Below are 26,695 nucleotides of genomic sequence, written 5' to 3' on the forward strand. Positions count from 1 at the left end.
TCACAGTGATCCCCTCTGGCCATGGACTCTGAATACCGACCTGCTGCCTCCTGAATGCCAGCACCAGGGTGCGTGACCACGCAGGCCCTTTCCCTGAGGGCCCCTCTTGCTTGCTGAGCCTGTGGCCAGCACGCCCGGTTCCCTTACGTCGGTGATGGCTTTCTTGGCCTTCTCCTCAGCGTTGCGACACTCCTGCACGGCCTCCTCCACCTCTGAGCTCAGCTGGGCAAGGTCCGCCTCTATCTTCTTCTTGTGGTTAATGAGGCCTGTGTTCTGGAGCAGCAACAGGGCAGGGTTATTCACGTGGGATGGGGACGGGGCTGTTTGCACAGGAGCAGGGTGGGCTGTTCACGGGGGGGTGGGTGGGACAGGGCAGTGCCCATAGGGCAGTGCCCTGGCTGGTTCCAGTCACCTCTGTCCTCGCAGTGTGGGAGGGCCTGGAGCTCAGCGGCCCAGGGCGCTGCGCTGTGTGGGGTGAAGGGGCCCAGGAACCTACCCCCTGTGTGCCCCCTGCCCCATGGGCTGGGCCTGCACAGGCTCCCGCTCACCTGGGAGTGCAGCAGGTTGACTCTCTCGGTGGCCTCCAGCAGCTCCTGCTCAGCCAGCTTCCTGCCCCGCTCGGCCTGCTCCAGCGCTGCCCGCAGCTCCTCCACCTCGGCCACCAGCAGGTTGTTGCGCCTTTCCAGGGCTGCCGCCTGCTCCTTCAGGTCGTCGTTGTGACGCAGGGTGTCGTCCAGCTCGATCTGCAAGTCCTGCCCACGGCAGCGACACACACAGTCAAGGGGGGATGGAGACGGACGGGGCTGGCTGCAGGCCCGGAGCCATCACCCCAGGCAGGCGTGAGCATCCGGCCAGGCTAACCCTGCTTCCGGCTGGCAGGGGCCAGGGCTGGGAGCCAGCTGGTGCACCAGCTGGCAGTACCCGACACGACCCCTGCCTTCAGCTGGGGGCTGGCACAGCTCCAGAGCGCTGCGATCACCCCCACCCAGGGCAGCAGCTGGAGCCCTGCCCGCCGCCTGGGGCCACACTGACCTTGATTTGGGCCTGGAGCTGCCGGACCAGTTTCTGGGACTCGGCGGCCTGGCGGTTGGCATGGCTCAGCTGGATCTCCATCTCATTCAAGTCGCCCTCCATCTTCTTCCTCAGCCGGATAGCCTCGTTCCTGGCCTTGGCCTCTGCGTCCAGTGTGGCCTGCATGGAGTCCATGGCTCGCTGGTGGTTACGCCTGCGAGAGGAGAGGGGTGCTCAAAGCTTACTGCTGGGGGCCAGCCCCAGGTGCGGTGTGGGCCCCTTCCCCTCGGCTTTACCCTGGGGTTATGCCAGCTCTGGAGAGAGCTCTGCCAAGCCACCCCTGTGGGCTAGATAGCAATGGGAGGTGGGCATAGGCAGGCACTACCTGAGGTTTTCAAACTCCTCGTCCTTCTCGGCCAGTTTTCTCTCCACGTCAGCCTTGATCTGGGACAGCTCGAGCTGGATCCGCAGGGTCTTGCTCTCCTCGTGCTCCAGTGCCCCCTACCGGCAGCAGCAGATGGGCATTAGTGTCACGTATTGCTGGGGTCCCTCTCCTGGCTTTGGCCCTGCCTCCCCTTTGAAAACATGGCTGTACCGAGAGACCAGGCGCTCGACCCGGCCTGCTCTGGGTGCAGCAGGGCGAAGAGACCAAGGGGCAGAGTTGCTGGGTCAGAGGTGGTAACCCTCTCCCAGCCCCGGTGCGGGCAGGCTGAACCAGCCGGCTGTGCACTCGGCCACAGAGAATAGTGGCCGTCGGCTGCCCTGCAAGCAACGGGCTCACTGGGGATCCTCGCAACCCCCACACTGGCAAATGGGGAACCCAAGGGCCAAATGTGCTGACTTGCCCAAGGTAACAGAATACGTTAGTGCCGGAGCAGGGACAGAGCCCAGGAGTCCTGCCCCATAGCCCCCACGAACCCAGAGGCCTCTGGGCAGGTGGCAGCTGTCGCCCTGGGCAGGGGTTGTTTGGGGAGTGTCTGATGCCTGCCCAAAAGCAACATGGGTGAAGGGGTGTCGGGGCGGCAGTGGCTTGGCTCAGAGAGCGTTTCTCACAGGCTGACTGCACCCAGAAGAGAGCGCTGTGTTCGGAGCCCCGGCCCTGGGGCACTGCAGGGAGGGGGCTGCACAGGGCATTGCACTGTGCAAGGCCATGGGATGGGGCATTCATTAGCGTGAGCCCAAACCCACCTCAGCCTCCTCCAGTGCTGCCTGAATGTCGTTCTTCTCGCTCTCCAGGGCCTTCTTCACCTTCTCCAGCTCGTGGATGGTCTTGCCGCTCAGGCTGATCTGGTCTGTCAGGTCGGCGATCTCCTCTGGAGGGTGACAGAGGGTGAGCATGGGGGGCCTGCGTTCCCCTAACCGCCAGCTTTCCCACAGCTGTCAAGCAAAGCCTCCGGCTTCGACCCCCTCCCCCCGTCCTGGGTCTGCCTGACAAATAGCAAACGGCCAGACCCGCAGTCTGGGGATGTGGATTCGGACCCCTCCCAGCCCTACCTGCAGGCCCAGGCCCTCAAGTGGGCTGTTTGGGCACAAGCAGCTGGGCAGGGGCTCTGCCAGCCACCCTCCAAGCCCCCGCACTGGCCAGTGGGCCCAGAGACACAGCTGTGCTCAGCAGGCCAGGGCACGGCGCTGGCCCGGGGGTGCCCCCATGCTGCCTTGTGCCCAGCCCCAGGGACACAGAGCTGGGTGCCAGAGCCCGGCTGTGCCCAGCCCCAGGGACGTGGTGCTGGGTGCCGGAGCCCGGCTGTACCTTGGAGGTTCTTGTTCTCGCGTTTGAGGGTTTCCAGGTTGTCCAGGGACTCCTCGTAGGCGTTCTTGAGTTTGAAGAGCTCCGTGCTCAGGCTGCGTGACTCTTTCTGTGAGGACTCCAGCTCTGCCTGGGTCTCCTCATACTTCTGCTTCCATTCGGCCAGGATGCGGTCAAAGTTACGCTGCTTCTTGTCCAGCGCGGCGGCCGCAGAGTTGGCTCTCTCCAGGTCGATGGACAGGTCCTCGATCTCCGTCTGCAGCCGGTGCTTGGTCTTCTCCAGGGAGGAGCACTTGGCATGCGCTGCCTCTACAGCCTCCTCCGCCTCCTGCAGCCGGATGGCCAGCTTCTTCCTGCCAACCACCGTCAGCGAGTGAGCCGGGGGCTGGGCACAGCAGGCCCCACGCGTGGACACGGAGCCCGGCAGGCGTGCGCCTCAGGCCAATTCCATCAACAGGGACCTGATTCCAAGCCCAGGGAGTCTGGGGGAATCTTGGCCATTGACCTCAATGGACTTGGGCTCAAGCCCATCCTCGAGATTCTCCTGGCCTGACCGGGAGAGGAAGGCCCAGGCATAAGGGGGCTGCTGGCCTGTCATGAAACTCAGTGCGGGTTGGGTTGGCCTTCTCCCAGTACCAAAAGAAGGGGGAAGAGCTGATGAGAAATCAGGACCCTGAGACTGACGGTCCCTTGGGCCAACGGGGAGAGGCCAATGCTCCAGGTCAACCTGGTTGACAGGGCAGGCAGGCCCATGAGGGAGGCTGGGGGTCCTGTCCTCCATGTGAGCTGGAGCTGGCTGAGGCAGAGCTAAGGAGAGAGCAGGAGCCCGAGCTGAGCTGGGGGGGCAGGGCCATGCTGGCCAGGGCCGGAGGAGCAGCCCAGGGAGCTGGAGACAGAGCAGCAGCAGCGCTGAGGCAGAGTGGAGCTGGAGCAGGCCAGAGCTAAGTGCAGTGAGCAGCTGGGGAGTGCAAGGGGAACCCTTGGCAGAGGGCCCAGTGCAGGGAGATGCCCCAGCCAAGAGGCCTTGCAGGCCGCACTGGGAGGGGGATCTTAACCCCGAAGGGGGGAGGAGAGAGGGCGCTACTCTGGGAAGAAGGGTCCTGCCACCTACAGCCAGAGGGCATGTAACCACCGCCAGAGCAAGTGTCCAACCCGCGGCATCCCTGAATACAGCCAGGGCCTCGGACGTGTGAGACTCAGACTATGAACGTCCCTTACATTCCAGAGACAGCTGTTTGTGATGTCCAGGTGCCCCAGAGAGAGGACTCTGCCACACAGGAGAGGGGAAGTGGAGCCCTCCCTCTCTGGGTAAAGGGAGTGGGAGCGAGGACTTAGATCCTTTCGCTAGCAAATTCCACCAGGGTACTGTATAAGCCAGGAAAGTTCCTCACACTAGCAGGACCATTCCCCCACTTACACAAGAATTAGGGGTCACCCAATGAAATTAATAGGCAGCAGGTTTAAAACAAACAAAAGGGAGTATTTCTTCACATAATGCACAGTCAACCTGTACAATTCCTTGCCAGAGGATGTTGTGAAGGCCAAGACTATAACAGGGTTCAAAAATGAACTAGATAAGTTCATGGAGGATAGGTCCATCATTAGCTATTGGCATGGACGGTGTCCCTAGCCTCTGTTGGCCAGAGCTGGGAATGGACGATGGGATGCATCACTTGACGTTTACCTGTTCTGTTCATTCCCTCTGGGGCACGTGGCATTGTCAGAAGACAGGATATTGCGCTAGATGGACCTTTGGTCTGACCCCGTATGGCCGTTCTTATGTTCTTCCACAAATGCCACATCACCCCTTGGACAGCCACCAGCCCCCATGCAAACCCATTAGGCACATGGATGTTTGTGCACCCACGGATATGTTGGCTGATGCACAGATCCCCAGATAAGCCCCCACGGAGCAACATGCTGGACATTCAGGGCAGTCCCTGGGCAGCGTTGGTGGTTGGAGCTTGGGGCAGAGAGCACCCTGCTCTCACACACAGTGCCAACAGGCAACGTATCCCTTGGCCAGGCCCAGCATACGGGTGTTCGCTGAGCCAGTCGCGTCTCTGTGTGAACGCAGAGGTGTCTCTGCAGCTGCCCTGTCCCTCTGCAGAGACCAGCAGCCACCCAGGAGATCTGCTCCCAAGCAGTCCTAGCAGGCGGATGGAGCAGCCAGTGCCCAGTGCATGACCCTTGCTGGAACTTACTTGGCTTCCTCCAGCTCCTCTGTCCTCTGAATGGCATCCGTCTCGTACTTGGTTCTCCACTGGGCCACCTCAGCATTGGCCTTCGACAGGGTCCTCTGGAGCTCCCCTTTGGCCTCCACCTCCTCCTCGTACTGCTCCCGCAGCAGGTCGCAGTCATGGCGTGAGGCTTGCAGCGCGTGAGCCAAGGCGTTTTTGGACTGCAAAGGGGAAGGCAGGAGAGCCGAGATGGGCAGAGGGCTCCCCTCAGGCCTGGGGTGGGAGTCAGCCTTCACACTTAGCCAGTGCTGCCCAAGGCTGGGACCCCCTCTCCCCCCCTCAGGCAGGCTCTGCTGGGGCAGTGCCTCCTTAACGCGGGGAGTCTAGCTCCAGTGAAAGATGCTGGATTGCTGGCCTGGGGCCTGGTGCTTTCTGTGCAGGGCATGTTCCCACACCAGCAGGAGCAGTGCCGGTCTCCCCTCCTGGGTGCCACAAACCGGCCCTGTAGGGGCAGCCTAGCAGAAGGGAATTCAGCCTCCCTGGCTCTCTGCTGAGACTGACCCCAGGGGCCAAGCTGTGCAGTGGTGGGGGTGCATGTGGGGGGGTGCAGAGAGCAGCCTGCTGGGCGACAGACCAACACCCACCAACTCCCTTCACAGAGGGCCCCAGAAAGCCACTGCCTGGGCTGAGCTACTGCTCACGACTGATCAGGGCTGGATCCAACCCCAGCACCAGGCGCAGGGTCCCATTCCCAGTACCTGTGCTGGCCAAGGCTCCCCTGCACAGCTGCCCTCCCAGACATGTTTTTCCTGCTCAGAGCAGTGGCTTCAGCCCCTTGCCAGGCTTGGCTGGGCTGGGTACCCCTGAGCATGGCCAGGCCCAGTGTCATTCTGGCCAATGACTGGCAGTTTGATGGATACAAAGCTGGCTGGGTCATCAGGCTCAAGGGGTAGTGATCAACGGCTCAATGTCTAGTTGGCAGCTGGAATCAAGCGGAGTGCCCCAGGGGTCGGTCCTGGGGCCGGTTTTGTTCAAGATGTTCATTAATGATCTGGATGATGGGATGGATTGCACCCTCAGCAAGTTTGCAGATGACGCTAAGCTGGGGGGAGAGGTAGATATGCTGGAGGGTAGGGATAGGGTCCAGAGTGACCTAGACAAATTGGAGGATTAGGCCAAAAGAAACCTGAAGAGATTCAACAAGGACAAGTGCAGAGTCCTGCACTTAGGACGGAAGAATCCCATGCACTGCTACAGGCTAGGGACCGACTGGTTAAGCAGCAATTCTGCAGAAAAGGACCCAGGGATTACAGTGGACGAGAAGCTGGATATGAGACAACAGTGTGCCCTTGTTACCAAGAAGGCTAATGGCATATTGGGCTGCATTAGTAGGAGGATTGCCAGCAGATGGCGGGAAGTGATTTTTCCCCTCTATGGACACTGGTGAGGCCACATCTGGAGTATTGCATCCAGTTTTGGGGCCCTCGCTACAGAAAGGATGTGGACAAATTGGAGAGAGTTCAGCAGAGGGCAACGAAAATGATTAGGGGGCTGGGGCACGTGACTTATGAGGAGAGGCTGAGGGAACTGGGCTTATTTAGTCTGCAGAAGAGAAGAGTGAGGGGGGATTTGATAGCTGCTTTCAACTACCTGAAGGGGGGTTCCAAAGAGGATGGAGCTCAGCTGTTCTCAGTGGTGGCAGATGACAGAACAAGGAGCAATGATCTCAAGTTGCAGTGGGGGAGGTCTAGGTTGGATATTAGGAAAAACTATGTCACTAGGAGGGTGGTGAAGCACTGGAATGGGTTACCTAGGGAGGTGGTGGAATCTCCATCCTTAGAGGTTTTTAAGGCCCAGCTTGACAAAGCCCTGGCTGGGATAATTTAGTTGGGGTTGGTCCTGCTTTGAGCAGGGGGTTGGACTAGATGACCTCCTGAGGTCTCTTCCAACCCTAATATTCTATGACTCTATGATTTTCCATCCTTTTCTAGGGACTTAGGTGCAAGTCCGCATTGCTGGGCTCCCCAACTCCCTTCCTGGCTAGCCAGCAAGCCCCCCCTCCCACAGGAGAGAGGCCCCAGAGAGCCAGTCGTCTCCCTCACACAGCCTTACCTTGGTCTCTTCTTCCAGCTGCCTCTTGATTTCCTCAATAGTCTGGGTAAACGAGGTCTTGCCACGGCTCAGCTGGTTTATAAAAGACTCCTTTTCCTCCAGCAGCCGGCTTAGCTCCCCTAGTGCAGACAAAGCCAAACAACTGGAATGGAGCTGGGCAAATGGAAACCGTGCAAGGCCGTGTGCTCGTGTCCTTCAGCTCCCTGCGGCCCCTGAGCGCCAGCGTGCAGAACTGATCCCCAACTGCCTCCGGTTCCAGGGGGCCCAAGGTGATGCGCTCGCTCACAGCAATAGGCCTGAGCCCATCTCTGAGTTCCCACAGAGCTCGAGGAGTCTGGACCTGGCCTTGCAGTTATGGCCCATCACTAGCTCGGAGTCAGTCGAAATGGACTTTATCTAGCACTTCCCATCCCCCAAGCAATGACTTGGCTCTCAGCCAGGCTGTGAGGAGCCAGCCACTAGTCTGGGCCCTGGATGGTCCCCACACAGTCTAGGGTAGCAGAACCTGGCTTGCTGGTAGACGGGATGTTGGCCTGGGCAATTGGCCTATTATCCCTCGTGCCAGGGGCTCTTTACCTCTCGCCTGGGCAGCAGGGATCTCAGCTTAATGTCACAGCTCCCTGATGCACTCAGCCCTTCCAGTGCAGATCCCAGGAGAGTCTGGGCAGAACCTAGCCTCGCTGGGTCTCCAGCCGGGCATCCTTGGACCCAAAGGCAGCAGCTGCGCTGCTGGGGCGGAGGGGGAACTCTGCCAGCAGGGAGCGTCCTGCTGGCAACGCTGGTGGTCACGGCACGTTCCGTAGCCACGTTCAGGCTGATGCTACCTCTCTCCTCTCGCTGCCTCCGCTGTTCTGTCTTGGCTGGCCGCGCTGCCCGCCCTGAGTGGGGCCTGCGGGTACATTCTGCAGCTCCTCCGGGCACCGCTTTGGCATCAGTAATTACTCAGCGAGCTGCTCCCTGCCAGAAGAGCACACTGATCTCTCGGAGAGGCAGGAAAGTGGCTGATCCCAGTCCCCTGGTTTAGCAGCAAGCCCAGCCTCGGGGCCCCTCTCAACCAGTCCCAGAGCTGGGCGAAGGCGTTCCCAACCTACCGTTCTCAGTCTGCAGCCGGCCGCGCTGGGTGCTCACTTCGGCCAGCTGACGCTGCAGCTCCTCCACTTTGGACTTGGCCTCACTCAGCTGGTCCTCGTACGTTCGGCACAGCTTCTCTGCATTTGCCTGCAGCGAGCAGCCAGGGCAGCGTCACATCAGCAGCCCCGAGCTAGACAACTTTGCTCTTCCAAATGGGCTCAGCTGCTGGACACGCCTCCCCGGGAACTGTCCTGCCTCCTAGGCTATGGTTTGAGACTGGGGAATCCCCCTTTCTCTGACCCACTCTCAGCTGAGTGATGCAAAACAGGATTCCCATTAGGCTCTCACACAGAGCCCTGCTAGTATGGGACCCTTGCATGTCCCCCTCGGTAGAGGAACAGGTCCTGCAGCTGCCTTCAGTACAGAGAGCTCAGCTGCTGTTCTGCGCACATGCAGCATCTAGGATAGAACCCAGGGCTTTCCACGCCAAGAGCTCCAGCCTTTGCTCTGATCTTAGCAGCTTCAGAGCCCTCCGGCCCAAGCACGGAGCAGGTACGTCTCATTATCCCCACTTGCAGCTGGAGGCAGGGAGGTTAGTGACTTGGCCAAGCGAACATCAGACCTGAGCTCAGCGCCCAAGACTCCTGCGCAAACCACCTACACTTGCTGGGTTAGAACTTAGAGCCTGCCTTGGCCTCCACCCGCTCTTGGGCACCCTAGTCCCCCACGCCCAAGCAGGTCTGGTTCCACCCAGCGGGGGGCAGCCCTGCTCACAGCTTCCCAGTCCCTCACCTTGTTCTTGGTGAGATACTCAATGTTAGACGACAGGTCGTCCACCTCCATCTTCATCTCGCTCTTCTCCTTCTCCAGCTTCTGCTTGACCCTCTGCAGGTTGTCGATCTGCTCGCCCAGCTCGGCCACGGTGTCGGCGTGCTTCTTGCGCAGGGCTGCCGCCGTCGACTCGTGCTGCAGCGTCGCCTCCTCCAGATCCCTGCGCAGCTTCAGGAACTCTGCCTCCCGCTTCTTGTTCATCTCCAGCTGGACAGCCGTCACGCCGCCCGCCTCCTCCAGCCGCTCGCTCAGCTCCTCCAGCTCCCGTGCCACTTCTGCGCGCTGCTTCTCCACCTTGGCCCTCGCTGCCCGCTCCGCCTCCAGCTCCTCCTCCAGCTCCTCAATGCGGGCCTGGCGGGGGGCAAAGCAGGGCAGGTGCTATGGGGCCAGGCATCCTCGCCGTCCCAGCTGGAGGGAGAGCCTCACTGCAGCACCAAGCCACCCCACTGGGACAGGCAGCCAGCGCCCCAGGCTCCCGGGCTGAGCTAGCAGCAGTCCCAACACTGATTCTGCTAACACAGTCACCCCTAAAACCTTTGGAGAGCTGGGCCTGAGCCACCCAATCTGGGTCCAGCTGTGAATCAGGATTCCAAGCCCAGCCCCACCCCCACAGCTAGGGCGATCTGGCCCTGGGGTTCTGGTTTGGCCCTTTGGGCCCCTCTCACAAACTGTGACATCAGGGTTTGGGGGGTTGGATTTGAGGTTCTGGTGTGTGGGCAAAGAGCTAGCTCCCTCCCGGCTGAAATGCCAGGAGCTTGTCTTTGAGTTTTTAATTAAAAAACCCCAAACCCGACCCCATTTAACCTGCCTCCCCTACAGATCGTGCCTGGGATTGGTCCGGAGCGCACCAGCCCCACTGCGCTGGCTTGGCTTTCCCCAGGCATCCCTGCTGGGCTCCGTGAGGTCCGTGCTCAGAGTGCTGCTAACACAGGGTGGGCACGTAAGGAGCTGCTGGGCTTCTGGGGAAGCCAGCTGGCTCCATTAGATCTGAAAGGTGCCCAGCTGAACTGGGATCAAGGCCCCAGGGCTGGAGAGAGGGGAGAGGGAGACACACTAGCTTGGCCGGCCCAGCCGGAAGGGATGGTGGAAAGCAGAGCCCTCTCCGCATAGCTCCCCAGAGGTGGCTGCAGGCCCAGGGAGGCGGGCAGTGCTCTGCCCGCTCAGGGACAAGCTTCTCTGTCAGCCCTGGGGCACTCTCCTACTCAACCCCCTGGCGGTTCACTGTGGAACGCCAGGCCTGTGTGGTCTGTACAACATTCCTTTACCTGCAGCTCTTTGATCTTCTTCTGCAGCTGGGCCCCAAGCACTTGCTCATCTTCAATCCTTGAATTCAGCTGGTTTGTCTCAAACTCTTTCCTGCACAGAACCAGGACAGAGGCCTGTGGTTAGGCAGAGAACAGCTGCCAGGCCCCTCCTAGCCTGTCCCCCAGGGGCCAGTGTAGGAGACTTCCCTGCAAACTAGTGACTTGTACTTTGTCCTGTATCAAAAGATGAATGAACCTGTACTTGCAACCTAGACTGTTCGGAGAACTGTAGCAGAGCACCTAAGACAACCCCTCTACATCAGGTTCCCCATGGGGCACACAGCCCATCCCTGCATCGGGGCGGTTCCCCTGGGGTGGCACAGCCCATCCCTGCATCGGGGCAGTTCCCGGGGGGACACAACCCAATCCTGCATCGGGGCGGTTCCCCCGGGGTGGCACAGCCCATCCCTGCATCGGGGCAGTTCCCGGGGGGACACAACCCAATCCTGCATAGGGGCGGTTCCCCTTGGGGGGCATAGCCCATCGCCGCACAGGGGCGGTTCCTGGGGGGACACAGCCCATCCCTGCAGCGGGGCGGTTCCCCTGGGGGGACACAACCCAATCCTGCACAGGGGCGGTTCCCCGGGGGGGCACAGCCCATCCATGAATTGGGATGTGGCAGCTGATATCAACCCTGCTGACTTGCTGATTACATTTGCAGCCCCTGGGAGCTGCAGGTGACAGCTCTGCATAGCAGCCTCTCTTGAAGCTTTGAATGCTTTTCTGGGCTCCCTAAAGCCTGGGGCGCTGGGAGGCAGTTCGATCGGGTGGGTAGAGTTCTCTGTTCCTGCCTCTGTCACAGGCTCCTCTGGGTAAGTCACTGCATCCTATGAGCCTCAAGCCCTGCAGCAACATGGGGACGAGAACCCCTCCTGCGCTGGGCTGGTTAGACCCTCTCTCCCTGGGTGTCTGGGAGTGCCCAACGCAGTGGGTTCTGAGCATGGCTGGGGACGCTAGATGCTACAAAGGATAACAGCATTTTCCAGTCTGGAAACAGCTCCAAGAAGTGAGAACGCCAGCCCCCTGCACCTGTGGGCGTGCTCAGTGCAGGAGGAAGCAGGTGGCAGGAGCAGCGCCTGCTGGGGTTGGCTGCGGGGTATTTCCCCAGGCGTTGCTGGCACTCACTTTTTGAGTTTCTCCTCCAGTTGCTGCTTGTCGTTCTCCAGATCCATCACAGACTCCTGCGTCAGCTTCAGATCCCCTTCCAGCTTGCGCTTCGCTCGCTCCAGGTCCATTCGGATCTTCTTCTCCTGCTCCAGGGAACTTTCCAGCTGGAGAGAAGGAAGACATGTAAATTCGGAAAGGAAATACTCCCTCCAGTGCCCCTGACATCTCCTGCTCCTCCACATCCTCCTGCCTCTGATGAGAGGTCCCTTCTCCATTGCTGGCAGAAACCTAGCATGGCATCTAACGCATCTCCTCTGTACCGGGGCGGTTGCACTGGGGGCACACGGCTCATCCATACAACGGGATTGCTGTCACTGGTCTTTGCATTCATGTTTTACTCACATCATCCACTTGCTGTTCCAGTTTGACTTTTGCCTTCGTCAGCGTGTTGACTTTGTCCTCTTCAGCCTGCAGGTCATCTAGGGCCTGCTGATGCGCCTCTTGCAGCGCCTTCTTCTCTTTGGTCAGCTTGGCGATGATCTCGTCCAGAGCCGCCATTTCTTCAATCAGGTTTTTAACCTAGGCCGGCAGAGGAAAAAGAGAGCTTAACTCCTCAGGAGACAGGGGTTGGGGGCAGATGAGAGCTAAACTCTAGAATACCTCATCACCACCACTGCCTTCCTCACCACCATCACCACCACTGCCTTCATCTCCACCATCATCACCATCACTGCCTTCATCTCCACCACCATCACCATCACCTTCCTCACCATCATCACCATCACTGCCCTCATCACCACCATCCCCACCACCACCTTCCTCATCACCATCACTGCCTTCATCTCCACCACCATCCCCACCACCACCTTCCTCACCACCATCACCACCACTGCCTTCATCTCCACCACCATCACCTTCCTCACCACCATCACCATCACTGCCCTCATCACCACCCTCCCCCCCACCACCTTCCTCACCATCCCCACCACCATCTTCATCTCCATCACCATCACCGCCCTCATCACCACCCTCCCCCCCACCACCTTCCTCACCATCATCACCATCACTGCCCTCATCTCCACCCTCCCCACCATCACCTTCCTCACCATCATCACCATCACTGCCCTCATCTCCACCCTCCCCACCATCACCTTCCTCACCATCATCACCATCACTGCCCTCATCACCACCATCCCCACCACCACCTTCCTCACCATCATCACCATCACTGCCCTCATCACCACCATCCCCACCACCACCTTCCTCACCATCATCACCATCACTGCCCTCATCACCACCATCCCCACCACCACCTTCCTCACCATCATCACCATCACTGCCCTCATCACCACCCTCCCCCCCACCACCTTCCTCACCATCCCCACCACCACTGCCCTCATCACCACCCTCCCCCCACCACCTTCCTCACCATCCCCACCACCACTGCCCTCATCACCACCCTCCCCACCACCACCTTCCTCACCATCCCCACCACCATCTTCATCTCCATCACCATCACCGCCATCCTCACCACTACCTTCCTCACCATCACCTCCACCACTGCCCTCATCCCCACCATCCCCACCACCACCTTCCTCACCATCACCATCACTGCCATCCTCCCCACTACCTTCCTCACCGTCACCTCCACCACTGCCCTCATCACCACCATCCTCACCATGACCTCCACTGCCATCCTCACCATCCCCACCACTGCCTTCATCTCCACCACCATCACCATCGCTGCCATCTTCACCATCCCCACCACCACCTTCCTCACCATCACCATCACCATCACTGCCCTCACCACCACCCTCATCACCGCCTTCCTCACCATCATCACCACCACATTCCTAACCATCACCACCATGTGCGATGCTGTATGGAATGTGGGAGACACTTAATGATACTATGGATACCAATATTTTAAAACTGCAATGAATCATGCTAGATATGCCGTGTAAAGTATCTACAAAAATGTTATAATTTGCCAAATATGATAATCTTGTTTATATGTTTGTATCACCTTCGTATCGTGAGTTATAGATATGTAGGGTATATCTCTATTTCCAATCTTGTGCTGTGTTTCTGGGTGACACCCCCAGACAGATTGGCATCAGCACTAAACCAGCTTGATGGCCCATCAAGGGACATCACCTGTACAATGAACCAATTGAAAAAGCCAGGGAATACACCTGATGAGTCAGCAAGCAATGTAGGGGCATGCCTATGGACAAAGAACTCTAAGGCTTTTTCCATCCCCTTCTTTTGCCATGAGGCTTGTATTTTCTGTGTCCCAAACACAAGCTTCACAGCACAAGCTTCATGGCAAAAGAATATAAAAGACAACTGCTTCATCTCCATTTTGTCTTCAGGCCTGCTTCCCACTGGAGTAACTTTCCTACAAACGAAGCTCTGAACAAAGGACTGAATGACCTATCCAAGCTGTGGCTGTGTTCCAGAGGGACTTTCAAGCCAGCAAACTCACCCATACTGCTAAGAACCTGATATATGGTCTCTGAAGTCTCTGTATGTATCTGACTGCTTTACCATTTAACAACTCTCTTCTTGTTCTTTCTTTTTTCCTTGTAATAAACTAGAGGTGGGCAAACTACAGCCCATGAGCCGTATCCAGCCTGCAGAACCGTCCTGCCCGGCCCTTGAGCTCCCGGCCATGGAGGCTAGCCCCCGGCCCCTCCCCTGCTGTCCCCCCCCTCCTCCACAGGCTCAGCGCGCCGCACCGCCAGCACTCTGCACGGCGTGGCTGGCTCCAGCCGGGCCATGCAGCTGCGAGCTCCTGCCGCTCTGAGCGGCATGGTAAGGGGCTAGGGAGCAGGGGGTTTCAATAAGGGGCTGGGGGTCCCACGGGGGTAGTCAGGGAGCAAGGGGCAGTTGGATGGGGGAGAGGGGGTGGTCAGGGGACGGGGAACAGTGGGGGTTGGATAGGGGTGGGAGTCCTGGGGGGCCTGTAAGGGAGTGGGGTTGTGGATAGGGGGCGCAGCAGTCTGGGGACAGGGATAAGGGGGGGTTGGATAGGGGGTGGTGTCCTGGGGGGTGGTTAGGGGTGGGGGGACCCGAGAGGGGGCTGTTGGATGGGTCGCAGGTTCTGAGGGGGCCAGTCTGGGAGGGGGCAGATAGGGGGCCAGGGGCCAGGCTGTTTGGGGAGGTACAGCCTTCCCTACCCGGTCCTCCATACTGTTTCACAACCCCAATGTGGCCCTCAGGCCAAAAAGTTTGCCCACCCCTGTAACAAACTCTTAGTTTTAGACACTAAAGGATTGGCTGGCAACATGGTATTTTGGGTAAGAGCCAAACTAATATTGAGCTGGCAATGTGGCTGGCCCTTTAGGGTTCAGAAGAACATTTTGTATAGTGAGCAGAGTTTTTAAATAACTTCTCACTGTGCTGGACCTAGGTGCCGATTGGGAGCCAGAGAACTGGAATGCAATAAAGGGGGCTGTGTGATTTCTCTTTTTTAATCTTCTTGATAACCAGTGTGGGGAATCAGAAGCACAGTCTGTGACTGATGAATGTACTTCAGTGTTACCCACCAGTCTTTGGTAGTATCTGCTCTCCCTTTTGCAGCCTGTCCTGACCTTGGCATTTCCAGCGAGGGCTGCCCTAGGCACCACGACCATCTCCACCACCATCACACCCACTGCCATCCCCACCACCGCCTTCATCACCTCCATCACCGTCAAGCATCCTCACTGTCACTGTCACCATTACTGCCTGTAGCCCCATTGCTCTTGCAGGTCTGTCATGGGCTTGCTTCTTATTCCAACGCTTTCACCAGCTACACCAGGCAAAACTGAAGGCATTTTTTGCAGGTGGAAAGTCATGGCATTACCCCCGGCTTCACTTATTGCTGCACAGACTGTGCAATGCTCTGGGGCCAGGGAGGTTTTTGCTCTTTCAGACACTACCTTCTACAGAGCCTCGCTGCATTTTGGCCAGCCCTGCCAGAGACTGAGCCCTTCCTCTCACACCCTAACAGCAGCCTCTTCTCCCTGAGCAGGTCCCTGGGCTCCTACAGCAGTCACAACACTCAGGGAAGCCATCGGGAGTGTAGCCACAGAGCTCTGTGGAGCCCCCGGTAACTGGCTGCAGCAGTTGCACAGTGACCCCTCTCACATGCGGTGCCTGTTACCTTGTTCTCTGTGGCATGCTTCTCCTTCTCCACCTTGGCCAGCGTGATCTCTAAGTCATCAATGTCCTTCTTCAGCTCAGCACATTCATCCTCCAGCTTGCGTTTCTTGGAGGTCAGATCCGCGTTCATCTCCTCCTCGTCCTCCAGACGATCCGTCAGCTCTTTCACCTTGGCCTCCAGCTGGATCTTGGCTTTGATCAGCAGGTCACAGCGCTCTTCTGCATCAGCTAGGTTGTCTTGTTCCTGGGAGAGTGCATAAGGAAACACATGCTCATCCATTTCCCCCAGGAAATATTACCATCCAGTCAGGGGTCCTAGCCCCTGGCAGAGATCACTACACCCTCATTCTCCTGGACACTAGCTGCTGATGCTCTTCACTTAATGTAGAGAGCAAGCACAAGCCATTCAGGCAGATGGAAGGAAGAAGGCAGATGTTTCTTTCTGGCACGTTCCCATCCTTTCTCTTCCCATCCCTTAGGGCCAAAGAGGAACAGGAGAGCTGCCAAAGCTGATGCTGGTCCTTCTGCTTCAGGTGTATCGGGTGATGGGAGGTGCTGGACTGACAGTGCCTGGAGACCGCGCTCCAGGGAACAGGCACAGCTTGGCCAGCAGACACTCACACGTCCCACCCATGTGCTGCAGCCTGTTCTGGTGGGGTCACCTTTGCAGAGCAGCCCATTCATTCCTCAGTCTCTGCCCTGACACAAGGGTTCCCCTTATGATGGGACTTTTTGTGAGACGGGCATTTGCTCAGCACTGGACTAAGGCCTTCCATCTCATTTCATGCCGGCCTCTGAATGGCCAGCAGATGACACTGGACCATGGTGCCCTAGACCAGACTGAGCAGTGACCTAGAAATTCTCCATTCCCAAGCCTCGCTCCTTTGAACAATCCTGTCCACAGTGTCAGGTCCTTCTCTGAGCCCTCTCGGGTGCAAGGGGCCAGAAGGCTAGTGGTTCCCATCTAAGGGACCATTCTCGCTTGTGGTATTACATTTGACCTGTCTGGCGGGGTATATCCATGCCTACCCGCACTCTCACCACCCACACCCACATCTCCCCTGCCAAGGAGCTGTACACGGGGCTTACAGCTTGAAGGTGGAGAGACAAGTCATTCTTCTCCTGGATCATGGTAATTTGTTTCTCTTCGAGCTCCTTCCTTTTAGCCTCTGACTTCTCCAGAGCTTCCTTCAGCTTCTGGAACTCCTCCTTCAAGGTGGCCATCTCCTTCTCATTCTGCGCCGACCGGAGCAGAGGCTTGATCTTGAAGAAAAGCTTCATCCAGGACCAGTTCTTGACAGCATTGAAAGCGCGGATGTTCCACTGGATGGTGTAGAGTGCTTCCCTGAGGCACGAGAAGGGCAGGCTCAGTCAAACTGTGATGCTCAAGGACTCCCTGCTTGCTCCCACCCCACAAACACCACCTTCTTGGCTGGCAGGTGCGGAGATAGGTTTTCACAACAGCTCAGTATGTCAGGTGCATGTCAGGGGTTGAGCTCTTTGGGGTATCTGGCCCTTGCGGCAGCAATTCCCGGGACTGCCCAACCATTGCATGGTGCTTATGTACAGCAACAGAAGGGTCAACAATGGCCTCAGGTCTGGTCCATGGCCTGGAATGCATTGACCCTCCCAGGGGTTTCTATCTCAGTGTATCCCTAGCGAGCCCTCCACACTGACTGTAAGAGACTTCCCAAATATGGGGACATGGCTTTTTGTCTCCTGCTGCCAGGCCCCTCCCAGTCCCCCTTTGCAAGCCATGGTCATGCAAGCCATGGAAAAACACTCCCCGGGCAATACAGCTGACACACATGCTGGGATGCTTTCCTTGCCTGCCGCCTGGAAAATCCACCACCACTCAGCGTGAGCAGCCCAGAGAGGAAACTGATCTGCCTTATACAGTCTCCATTCCCTCACCAGAAGTAATAAAGCCCATGGATTGCACTGCTGCCTGTACAGCAATGGGAGAAGTGACCCCCCTGAGTGGAGCAGGGCAGGGGAAAGGGCATTCTGTCCCATGGAAGAACGTTGTATTTCAAAATTTGGTTTCATTCTGATTTGGAATGAAATTCTCCTTAAAAGGGAACAGAGCTGCAGGCAGGCTGCCAGGCGGAGCTGCCGCAGAGCCATGAGTTTGGGAGCTGGGACTTCTAGGCTCTTGGCTCCCCATCAGCCCTCCAGGCAGGCTGCCCAGGAGCTGGGCAGGCGAGCTGCACCGAAACCAGGCAGGGCTCTGCTGGAACTTCAGCAGCATCAAACCATCTCCACAAAATGGTTCCATTTTGATTGATTGGCAAAGGTTTCATTGGAATTCCATCCAGCTCCGCCCCTGGACTTGTCTGACCAACCGGGCGTGATGGGAGGTTCATCCCTGCCTGCTCTGATTGGACAGCAAAGGGTGAGCGGTGCTGGCAGGGCAGGCCGCCCCTCTAGCTGCTCTACCTCCGGCTGATCATCTTCTGATACTCAATGCGCATCAGCCGCCCACGGATTCTGGCCTGCAGCATCGTCAGGATCTTGGCCAGGCGCTCGTCTCGCATCTCCTCCAAATGGCCCAGCAAACCAGCTTTGAAAAACACCTGCAAGGAGGGGAATAAGAGCGAGCTTATGGGACCAATGGGCACCCGAACCTCTCTGAGCAGCCATCAGACCCCTAGACACCATTTCTTCAGCGCCTGAGTATGTGTCATTAGCACTGCCTGGTGTGGACTCACATCGCCAGTGCTCCACAGCCCGCTCGGTGACGTGTGCCCCGATTGCTAGAGCAGGGCCTACGGGAGCTCTGAGCCAGCGACTCAAATACCACAACATGATCTGGGGTGATGGGACCCTGGGGAAAGGGGGTCCTTGCTGGACCTCCTCCCAGCCTGCCTCTCTGCCCTTCCCTAGCTACCCATCTCCAGCTGCTGCACTGAGCCACCCCCACCCTGCCTCCTCCCACGGGTGGAAAAGCAGGCAGGCAGGGCAGGGACCTGCAGCGGGAGGGCCTAGTCCAGACAGCGCTGGGGTGGTGGGGTTTGGAGCAAGACCTCTGGAGGCGATGAGCCCTGGAGAGAGCAGAGTGAGCTGGAGCCGGAGAAGAGCACTGGGAACTCTCACCCTTCCCCTCCCTGCAGCTCTCCAAGGAGGAGTCCCATCCTCAGGGCAGACCACCCAGCTCCAGCTCCCTCCCTGCCTGCGGGAGCCCAGCTGCCCTCCCCTCTCACCTTGGTGTGACCAAACTTGTACTGGGAGTGGTCCAGCTCCAGGGAAGTCAGCAGCTTCTCCGTGGCCTTTCTACTGTCCACAAACTTGTCATCAGGAATGGCAGCAGGATTCAGGATCCGATAGCTGCAGAGACACAGCAGAGGGGCCATAGCACCGAGCTGGTAGCTCCCCCTAACCCCACGCAAAGAGGGACCCAGCCAGGAACATGTCTGTGCGACACGTGCTGTGGCCACGCTAGACACCGGCAGCACCATGGCACAGGTTGCGTGCTGGCTTGTGCACCGGTACGTAGCATGCCTGGCCAGCTCAGAGCTGCCTCCTCTGTGCTGGGATCTGCATGATACAAGCACCATGGGGCTGAACTGCCAGGATCAGAGCCAGGCCAGCAGGCTGCCAATTGTGCCTGGGCCTACACTTCCACCCAGCTCCGAGCTCAGCTCACAGAGGCAGGGAGGGAATTGAGCTGGGCTCTGTGCATCTGATGCGGGGAGCCTCATTAGCCCCTGACTGACATTCAGCCTCTGCCTTGGGCTCCGGCCTCTCACGCCGAACACCATCATTTGGGGGAGGGCAGCACGAGACCTTGATGTATCCACGTTAGCCCAGGCGTATCCAGGAATCTCGGACGGCTTTGCGCTGGGAAGCAGGATGAAGGCACCATGCACAGCAGGGCCAGTGGCAGAGGAGCAATGCACATGCTGGATTCAGATGAACCCCCACGCGGTGGGGAGCAAAGCGGAGCCTGGGGCGATCTGCCGCCTGCCTGAGCTAATCCCCAGCAGCCAGGGGAGAGAGAGGGGAGGCATTACCGCTGCTTGAAATCAGCGTAGAGGATCCTGTTGGGGAAACCTTTGCGGCAGATGCGAATGCCCTCCAGCACACCATTGCAACGCAGCTGGTGCAGCACCAGGAAGGCGTCCATGGCTCCTGCAGAGGAGAGAAGGCAGGGGTTGTGTCAACAGGGCCCACGTCGACCAGGCTATGGCCTGAACCAAACCCCATGGCCAGCAGGACTGGGGAACTGAAAGCTGAGCCTCCAGCTGGACCTGGATTTTGCACGTGGCTCCTGTTTTAATAACAGGTTTACCCCACTTGCTGGCCTGGACCGAAACCCAGTGCTGTGGCCTGGGCTCCCTCTGCTCTCTGGAGGGTGGCCAGTGCTATGTGTGTCTCCTGTGTGATGGCAGAACACAGGCTCGCAGCATAGCTAGGGAAGGATTTGCCTTCCATCTCTGCTGCTCCTGCCAGGAGACTCTAGGAGGGGTCGGAGCAGCATCCACAAAGCGCAGGTGTTTTACCCACAGCTCCTGAGGAGCGACCCACTTGCTTCTGGGTTTAGACCCCCTGTAAAGGTCCTTTCCACCTTTGCATCCAAGGGGCTCATGGAGACAGGGAGCTCTCCTGTGGCCCCTCTGGGCAGCCCTAGGGCACATGGTGCATCTGGAGGGGAGTGCTTCCCCTGACCCCTCCTGACAGGAGCTGGAATTCATGGGCCCAGGAGAGACACCTGTCAGGCCTCCTTAGCTGGGAAGCAGTGACTAGAGGTGGGGGATGGGATCCTCAGAGCTCTGGTGGGAACAGGTGGCACACGCAGCCCAGAGGAGATAATGATGGGCTGCCATTAATCTGAGTGCTGTCCTACCAGCCCCGTTCCTGGGCCAGGCCAGTCCTGCAGCTGCATACCTGGGGTCTTGGTCTCGTTGGGGATGATGCAGCGGACGAAGTGAGGCTGGGTGGCCCGCAGGTTGGTCATCAGCTTGTTGAGGTTCTCCTGTAGGACAGATACAAGGGTGAGGCGGGACACGCTGCCTCTGCCCTGCCGGGTGTCACCACTCACCTCGCATCCCCCTGCCCCATGTCTCCTCAGGGGTCTTTGTACCTTCCCAAGGCTGTGGGAACAACACCCTAAGCCCGGCTTCCATAGAAAGGTCTCTGGGCCCTGGAGGCCTTCAGCCTGCGGGGGAGGGCTCGGCACAGCACTCCTTTGAGGCTCTCCTGAGCAGCCTCTGGATGGTGCCATTCTCCACGGGGGTTTGCCATGCATGGTAGGGGCTACCAAGTGCATTTTCACTTGCAGCTTGGGGAAGGATTTGATCCCAGGAGTCTGGAGACGAGAGCCAGCCACGCCGGCATCCCCCGCACCAGCCACGCTCCTTGTGAAAAGTGCAAGGACAGGGCACAACCTGGGAGGTAGGCGTCCCCCCGTCTCACTCAGAGCATGAGTGATGCGTGATGTTTGTTTCTGGGACTTCCTTTCCCTTTGAGCAATGGCCCAAGCCACCCAGAAGCCCTGCCCTTCCTTGTGCCATGCCAAGCTGCCTCCTCTCCTAGGCCAGGCAGCCCCCTGCTCTCAGTAGCATACACCCTGCAGCAGCTAGATTGACCCACTCACAGCAGCATGTCTCTAAGGCAGATAGGCCTTCCCAATGCACAAGGAAGAAGGCCAGTAAAGTGTCCCCGCAGTGGGTTGAACCCAGAACCCTCAGCTCTGAAAGCCCCCCTATCTGACACTGGAGCCAATGAAGACTGGCACAGCTGCTGCTCCCCTGTCATTGCAGGACGAGACTCTTCCAGCAGGATCTAGCTTTAGGCTTATGAACCCCAGTCTGGTCTGGTTCTCAGCTGTCCCCCTGGCTGCCTCAGAGACAGAGACACCCCCGGAGTGAGTGCTGTGAACGGGGTTCAGGGCCCTGTGCTGCACTGAGCTAGCAATCTGCCCTAGCCATCTCCCAAGGCAGGAGAGCTGCAGGGCGGCTCCATAATCCTCCCCTGTTCAGAGCCCCGTAAGATCCACCTTCATTGTCTTCTGCCAAGGGCTGTCCTTCCCGCAGTTCAGAGTGAGGAGAGAGGTAGCACAGACTTAAAGTGATGTTCATGTAATACATTATCTAAACATCACTGCAAGTCTTAACTGCCGCTCTCCCAAAGGCGGAGATGCGCCATCGCGGGCTCAGCAGCGGCACAAGCCCCACCTCAAAGGGGGACATTTTCTCTCCGTCTGGGACCACGGGTCCTTAGCTGAGCGAGTGCAGCGTGGAGAGGAGCTAGCAGCAGGGGGCTGAGACTCTTCCCGACCCGGCACAGAGCTGGCACCTGCTCTAGGGCTGAGGACCTGTCGCGCCCACGCAGCAAGAAACCCTGTAGGGTCTTTGTGTCTCTTACAGCGTCAGGGGCTTGTGAGGGAGATGCCCCCGGGCTGTGTGAGGGGCTGGGATGGATTCTCGGAGGGGAGTCTTCACCCTCCTGCCCTGAGTGTGGGTCTCGCTCTTACCTTATGTAACTGTGACACCGTTTGGAAGGAAGCCGCCTTCTTACGCTTCTCCTTGACCCCTGTCTTTGGTGGCTCATCTGTTGGAGGGAAACGGTAAATTCATGATGCCGGTGAAGTATTGCTCTGGGGTCTGTTGTGTCTGCTGCATTTGGAAGACTCTGGGTCCCATGTTAGTGCACCTAGATGAGCCACGGGCCTGCTCTTGGGAGTGTGTGAGGCGGGAGGAGGGAGTGTGCAAGGGGGGAAGAATGGGTGTGCAAGGAGGAAGGACTTGGTGTGTGAGGCGGGAGGAAGGGGTGTGCAAGGAGGAAGAATGGGTGTGTGAAGAGGGCAGAATGGGTGCGTGAGGCGGGACATGGGTGTGTGAGGTGGGAGAAAGGTGTACAAGGAGGAAGGACTTGGTCTGTGAGGAGGGAGGAAGGGGTGTGTGACGCGGGAGGCAGGAGGCGGAGGGGGTCTGTGTTGGGCCCAGACGCGGTGGCAGAAGTCCCATGAGCGTGTGGGCAGGGACGTTGGAGGGAGAATGGAAGTGTGTGTTGGATCAGTGAGCACGTTAACTAAGGGGCAGAGCTGTTTGTGAGTCCCCCTGTCTCTCTCCTCACTGGGGAATGGAAGGTGGCTTGTGAGTCTGGCCTGGGCAGAATTTCCCGTCATGCAGATCTTAGCAATCCCGGGCCAGCACCGGGCGCCAGGTCTCTGTTAAGGGGGAAATGGCAACACGTACCCTGGATCACACCTGCAGACCGGGATAAACCTCTGCTCCCCTCTGGTGTTGCCCGGCTTTCCCTGTTGGGATTCCCCTTCACTCCTACAACACCATCCCCCACTGGGCTCCCCAGGACTAAGCTGCAGCACCCCATTGCCCAGGGAGCAAGAGACTGTGTATGGGAGTCAAATCCAGGTCTCCCAGGAATCAGTGCAGCGTGGCACCCTAGGTCTCTTGGTGAGCAGGGGATGGCCAGTGGTGGATTAGCCACTGGGCCAATGAGGCCCGTGCCCAGGGCCTCCGGCTAATTGGGGGGCCCCAGGCAAATGGGTGCCCCCATGCCCCGATCCTATTTCCCTGGCAGGAACATGGGGGGACTGCAGGCAGAAGGGGTGGGGAGGGACCCCCACTTGCTCTGGCCCAAGGCCCCACAAAACCATAATCCGCCCCTGATGATGGCCTTCTGTCAGAGTCACCGCATGCTGCAGGCCTGCTGGTGCCAGCAGAGAGCAGTTCTGGGCAATTCGTGAGGTGTTCCCAGGTGAAGTCACGGTGTGGGTGAGGGGTGAAGCGGGGCAGGACCATGGCTCACCTGAGGAGGAGCTTACATAATTCTCATATAAGCTGCCCAAGAGCTTGTTCTGCGATTTCTGGAAGACTCCCACCACTGTCTCATTCAGGGGGTCTTTATTCTTATCCAGCCAGCCAACGATGTTGTAGGGCACCTGTCACAACAGGACAAAGAGAAGCGGGTCAGGTCAGCAGCCCAGCACAGAGGGCCCAAGAGGCCTGGGAAAGAGAAGGGCTCGGCGGGGGACATACCACTCCCGCATAGTGCACCAGCTCAAAGTGCGCCTCATATTTGCGCTTCTTGTCTGGCCGTGGCTTCTGGAAGTTGGGAGACTTCCCGATGTGGTTGTCGTACAGCTTGGCCTTGAAGGACATGTCTGAGGCTTTCGGGAACATGCACTCCTCCTCCAGGATGGAGAGGATTCCCAGCGGCTGCAGGAAAGGATACCCATGAGCCGCTCAGACTTCGGCACAGCAGGGAAAGGACAAGAAAGGCCCCCACCCAATCCCGGCCCCCAACCAATCCCTGGCACAAATGCAGCCATCCTAGCAGCTGAATTGCAGGGGAGACTTGCTCTGCACTACTGGCTGGGGAGGTGCTGAGGCCCTTGCCAGGGAAGGAGAGTCAGGCCTCTGCAGAGAGGTGCTGGGAGAATGTGCCATGGGACAAACTGTCACCACCTTGTGACGGCATTTTCCCCTCATTCCCTCCCTACATCCCAACTGGCAGGATAAACTCTATTGTGGAAAGCCCCCTCCCCCCCCATTACCTCCAGCCCACCGCCTTCTGGGGTTCCCCTAATCAGTAGGCCATCCCGCTCCCCTGGACCTGTTTTTCATTTCCCTCTTGATCAGTCAGGGCCAGGGTGAAATCCAGAACTCACTGAGGGCTCAGCAAGCCGGTTAGAACGGTTAGAGCCCTCAGCCCTACAGCTCAGTCTGGCGGCAGCCAACTATCCTCCCCCTGTAATAAAAGGATCTGCCAAATGGTATTGTTCAGCTGGCTGCTTGGTTACAGAGATTATCAGAGCCCTGTGCAGCCAAACCGTATGCACAGCCCGCTCCTGTCTCACGGAGCCACCCAAGTGGGCTGGCAGAGTCACTGACTCCCATCTTCACGCCTCATGCTTTACCTTCTCAATCAGGTCAATGCAGGCTTGCAGGTCCAGGCCAAAGTCGATGAAAATCCATTCGATGCCTTCTTTCTTGTATTCTTCTTGCTCCAGGACAAACATGTGGTGGTTGAAAAACTGTTGCAGTTTCTCATTGGTGAAGTTGATGCACAGCTGCTCAAAGCTGTTAAACTACAGGCACAAACCAAACCTCTGTGTAAGCAAAGGGGAGCGTCCTTTGGTCCCAGTGATTCCACCCAGCCCGTGTGGACAGGCCCAGCTGGGGTCCCATTCCAGAGCAGGCGGAAAAGAACTCAGCTGGGACTGAATCGTCACTCTGGTCCTCAGGGGGCTGTGGTGGGTGTACTCTAGGTAAATGAATTGATACATGAGCTCCATTCTCCATAGACACCCATATCTTCATGGCAGAACTGCCAGAAGCCGTGGGAAAGCTGCGTGTGTGTCTATGGCACTGAGTCGGTTTAGTACACACCACCCCTGCAACCCACCTCAAAGATCTCAAAGCCTGCAATGTCCAGTACTCCGATGAAGAACTGCCTGGCCAGCTTGGTGTCCAAGGTTTTGTTGATACGAGTCACCAACCACTTGAACATGCGATCGTAGGTGGCTTTGGCCAAGGCCCCGACTGCATACACCACCTGCCAACACAAACCAGAAAGGGCTCGTTACATCGGGACTTGCTCCCTATTAGTTTCATTTTGTCTACACCCAGCCTGAGGTGGTGGAGACCTGTTACTCTCAGAGCAGGAAGGGGAATAGCCAGACAGAGCCAAGGGAATTGCTGCTCCCACCAAGGGCCGTTCGCATTTTCAGCTATTGAATTAGTCCGTGTGTTTGTGCTCCTGCAGCCATTTATCTTGTGCCCTCCTTTCCTGACTAAGTGTACCTGAAGCTCCATGTGCTGGGGATGTGCTGGGGTCCAGATTAGATCTAGGGTGACATTTTCAAAAGTACTCCAGTAACTTAGGAGCCTGTCCCCCATGGACTTTCTGACCCCCAGGCTCCCTAGTGCGTAAGTCACTTCTGAAGATGGAACCTAGGCCCACGACTCAGATAGGAATGATCAGAAATGTGACTCCCAGGCTGGTGTGCAAGGTGGGTGCGCAATCCAGGCCAAGCTTTGGGTGTGTGGCTGAGGGTGCGGAAACCTCATGAGCTGTGCTTGCAATCTTCCCGCCCTCGGCAGTGGGAATCTCACAAGAGCTGCTGTCCTGGGGAGGTTTCCACCATCTTGAGCCAACATACTCATGAGATAGGGGCTGCAGTTGAAGCAAGAACCACAGAAATTAGGCCCCTCTTGTGTGTGGATCCAACCCAGGCCAAACCACAGGGCCCAGGGATTTGAACTTAAACCCTCCACAAATTGAAGGGGTTCGAATTGAAATTCCAGCCTTGGCCCATCACTGTAAAATGCAATGGCCAAAAATATCTGGCCATCAAGCCAGCACACTCCCTGCTTCCACGTCACACTAGCAATGAATAACCGAGACAGCTGCTAAAAGCCAGCAACAGCAGGCTCAGCTTACACCATGCCCTTGGGGCTCCCAAACTCAGACTTTGTGGGGCCACCAGAGGGGAGAACTCCAGAGCTAAGGGCCCTGCACTGGGAACGTCACCCAAATCCATCGCTCTCCTGTAGGGCACAAAGCCAAGGGATTCTAGGTAACAAATGCAGGCAGGACACTACAGTCCCAGCACACTCACCTGTTCCACGTTCTGACCTTTTGTCACATATTCATTTCCTACTTTCACTCTGGGGTGGAGCAGCCCTTTGATGAGGTCAGCTGAGCTGATTCCCATGAGGTAGGCGGCCTTGTCAGCACCTGGAATACATCATCAAACCATGAGGAAGCAGCCAGGCGATGGGCATACTCAAGACAAAAAATATAGGGTTCTGTGGCTGAGATGATGCTGTCCTAATTCTGCTGGCTTTCACTAGCCCCCAAATGCCCTGTAGTCTGCCCACCTCCCCAGCGGGCAGTGTCTGTATTGTGTTCTCCAGGGGTTGTAGGGGGCTTTTGGGATCTGGCGATTTTTGCACATGTGCCTCTCTGAGGTATTACCAACCCAGAGAATCTCTGTCTAGGAAGATTTGCTCCATCTTAACGACGTAGGGGAATCGTTTTGTGTTAGATCAACATTCTCTTTGCTGTGCTCAAATATCGGGAACTGCTTAAGCTAAGGTTCCCTGCACAGCCCTTTCTCTGCCCTCTTGTGCTGAGAGAGGACAATGCAATAAGGGAGAACAATAAATCTTTGCACAGGGCAGCTGGTTTGACAGAAGCAGACACAGTGTCCT

At 57.8% G+C, this 26,695-nt stretch overlaps 1 protein-coding gene across 2 annotated transcripts in view; it reads right to left on the bottom strand.

Annotated features, from left to right (window-relative positions):
- Positions 1–26,695, bottom strand: part of MYH7B (myosin heavy chain 7B) — a 52,119-nt gene that overhangs the window by 2,841 nt on the left and 22,583 nt on the right. For both annotated transcript variants that reach the window (XM_048820658.2, XM_048820657.2), the window contains 25 exons: positions 26,101–26,219; positions 24,885–25,034; positions 24,397–24,567; positions 23,516–23,695; positions 23,286–23,418; positions 21,988–22,064; positions 20,400–20,487; positions 19,526–19,643; positions 18,716–18,839; positions 17,952–18,088; positions 16,602–16,857; positions 15,514–15,756; positions 11,766–11,942; positions 11,382–11,527; positions 10,218–10,308; positions 8,914–9,303; positions 8,142–8,268; positions 7,051–7,169; positions 4,963–5,159; positions 2,762–3,111; positions 2,200–2,324; positions 1,397–1,512; positions 1,033–1,225; positions 549–752; positions 148–273 (listed from right to left, as the gene is read on the bottom strand). In XM_048820658.2, coding sequence (XP_048676615.2) covers positions 148–273; positions 549–752; positions 1,033–1,225; positions 1,397–1,512; positions 2,200–2,324; positions 2,762–3,111; positions 4,963–5,159; positions 7,051–7,169; positions 8,142–8,268; positions 8,914–9,303; positions 10,218–10,308; positions 11,382–11,527; positions 11,766–11,942; positions 15,514–15,756; positions 16,602–16,857; positions 17,952–18,088; positions 18,716–18,839; positions 19,526–19,643; positions 20,400–20,487; positions 21,988–22,064; positions 23,286–23,418; positions 23,516–23,695; positions 24,397–24,567; positions 24,885–25,034; positions 26,101–26,219 — 4,157 coding nt within the window. The remainder of the gene's footprint in view (positions 1–147; positions 274–548; positions 753–1,032; positions 1,226–1,396; positions 1,513–2,199; positions 2,325–2,761; positions 3,112–4,962; positions 5,160–7,050; positions 7,170–8,141; positions 8,269–8,913; positions 9,304–10,217; positions 10,309–11,381; positions 11,528–11,765; positions 11,943–15,513; positions 15,757–16,601; positions 16,858–17,951; positions 18,089–18,715; positions 18,840–19,525; positions 19,644–20,399; positions 20,488–21,987; positions 22,065–23,285; positions 23,419–23,515; positions 23,696–24,396; positions 24,568–24,884; positions 25,035–26,100; positions 26,220–26,695) is intronic.

Source organism: Caretta caretta, chromosome 13 (genome assembly GCF_965140235.1).
Source record: "Caretta caretta isolate rCarCar2 chromosome 13, rCarCar1.hap1, whole genome shotgun sequence".
In the NCBI taxonomy this organism is placed as follows: Eukaryota; Metazoa; Chordata; order Testudines; family Cheloniidae; genus Caretta; species Caretta caretta.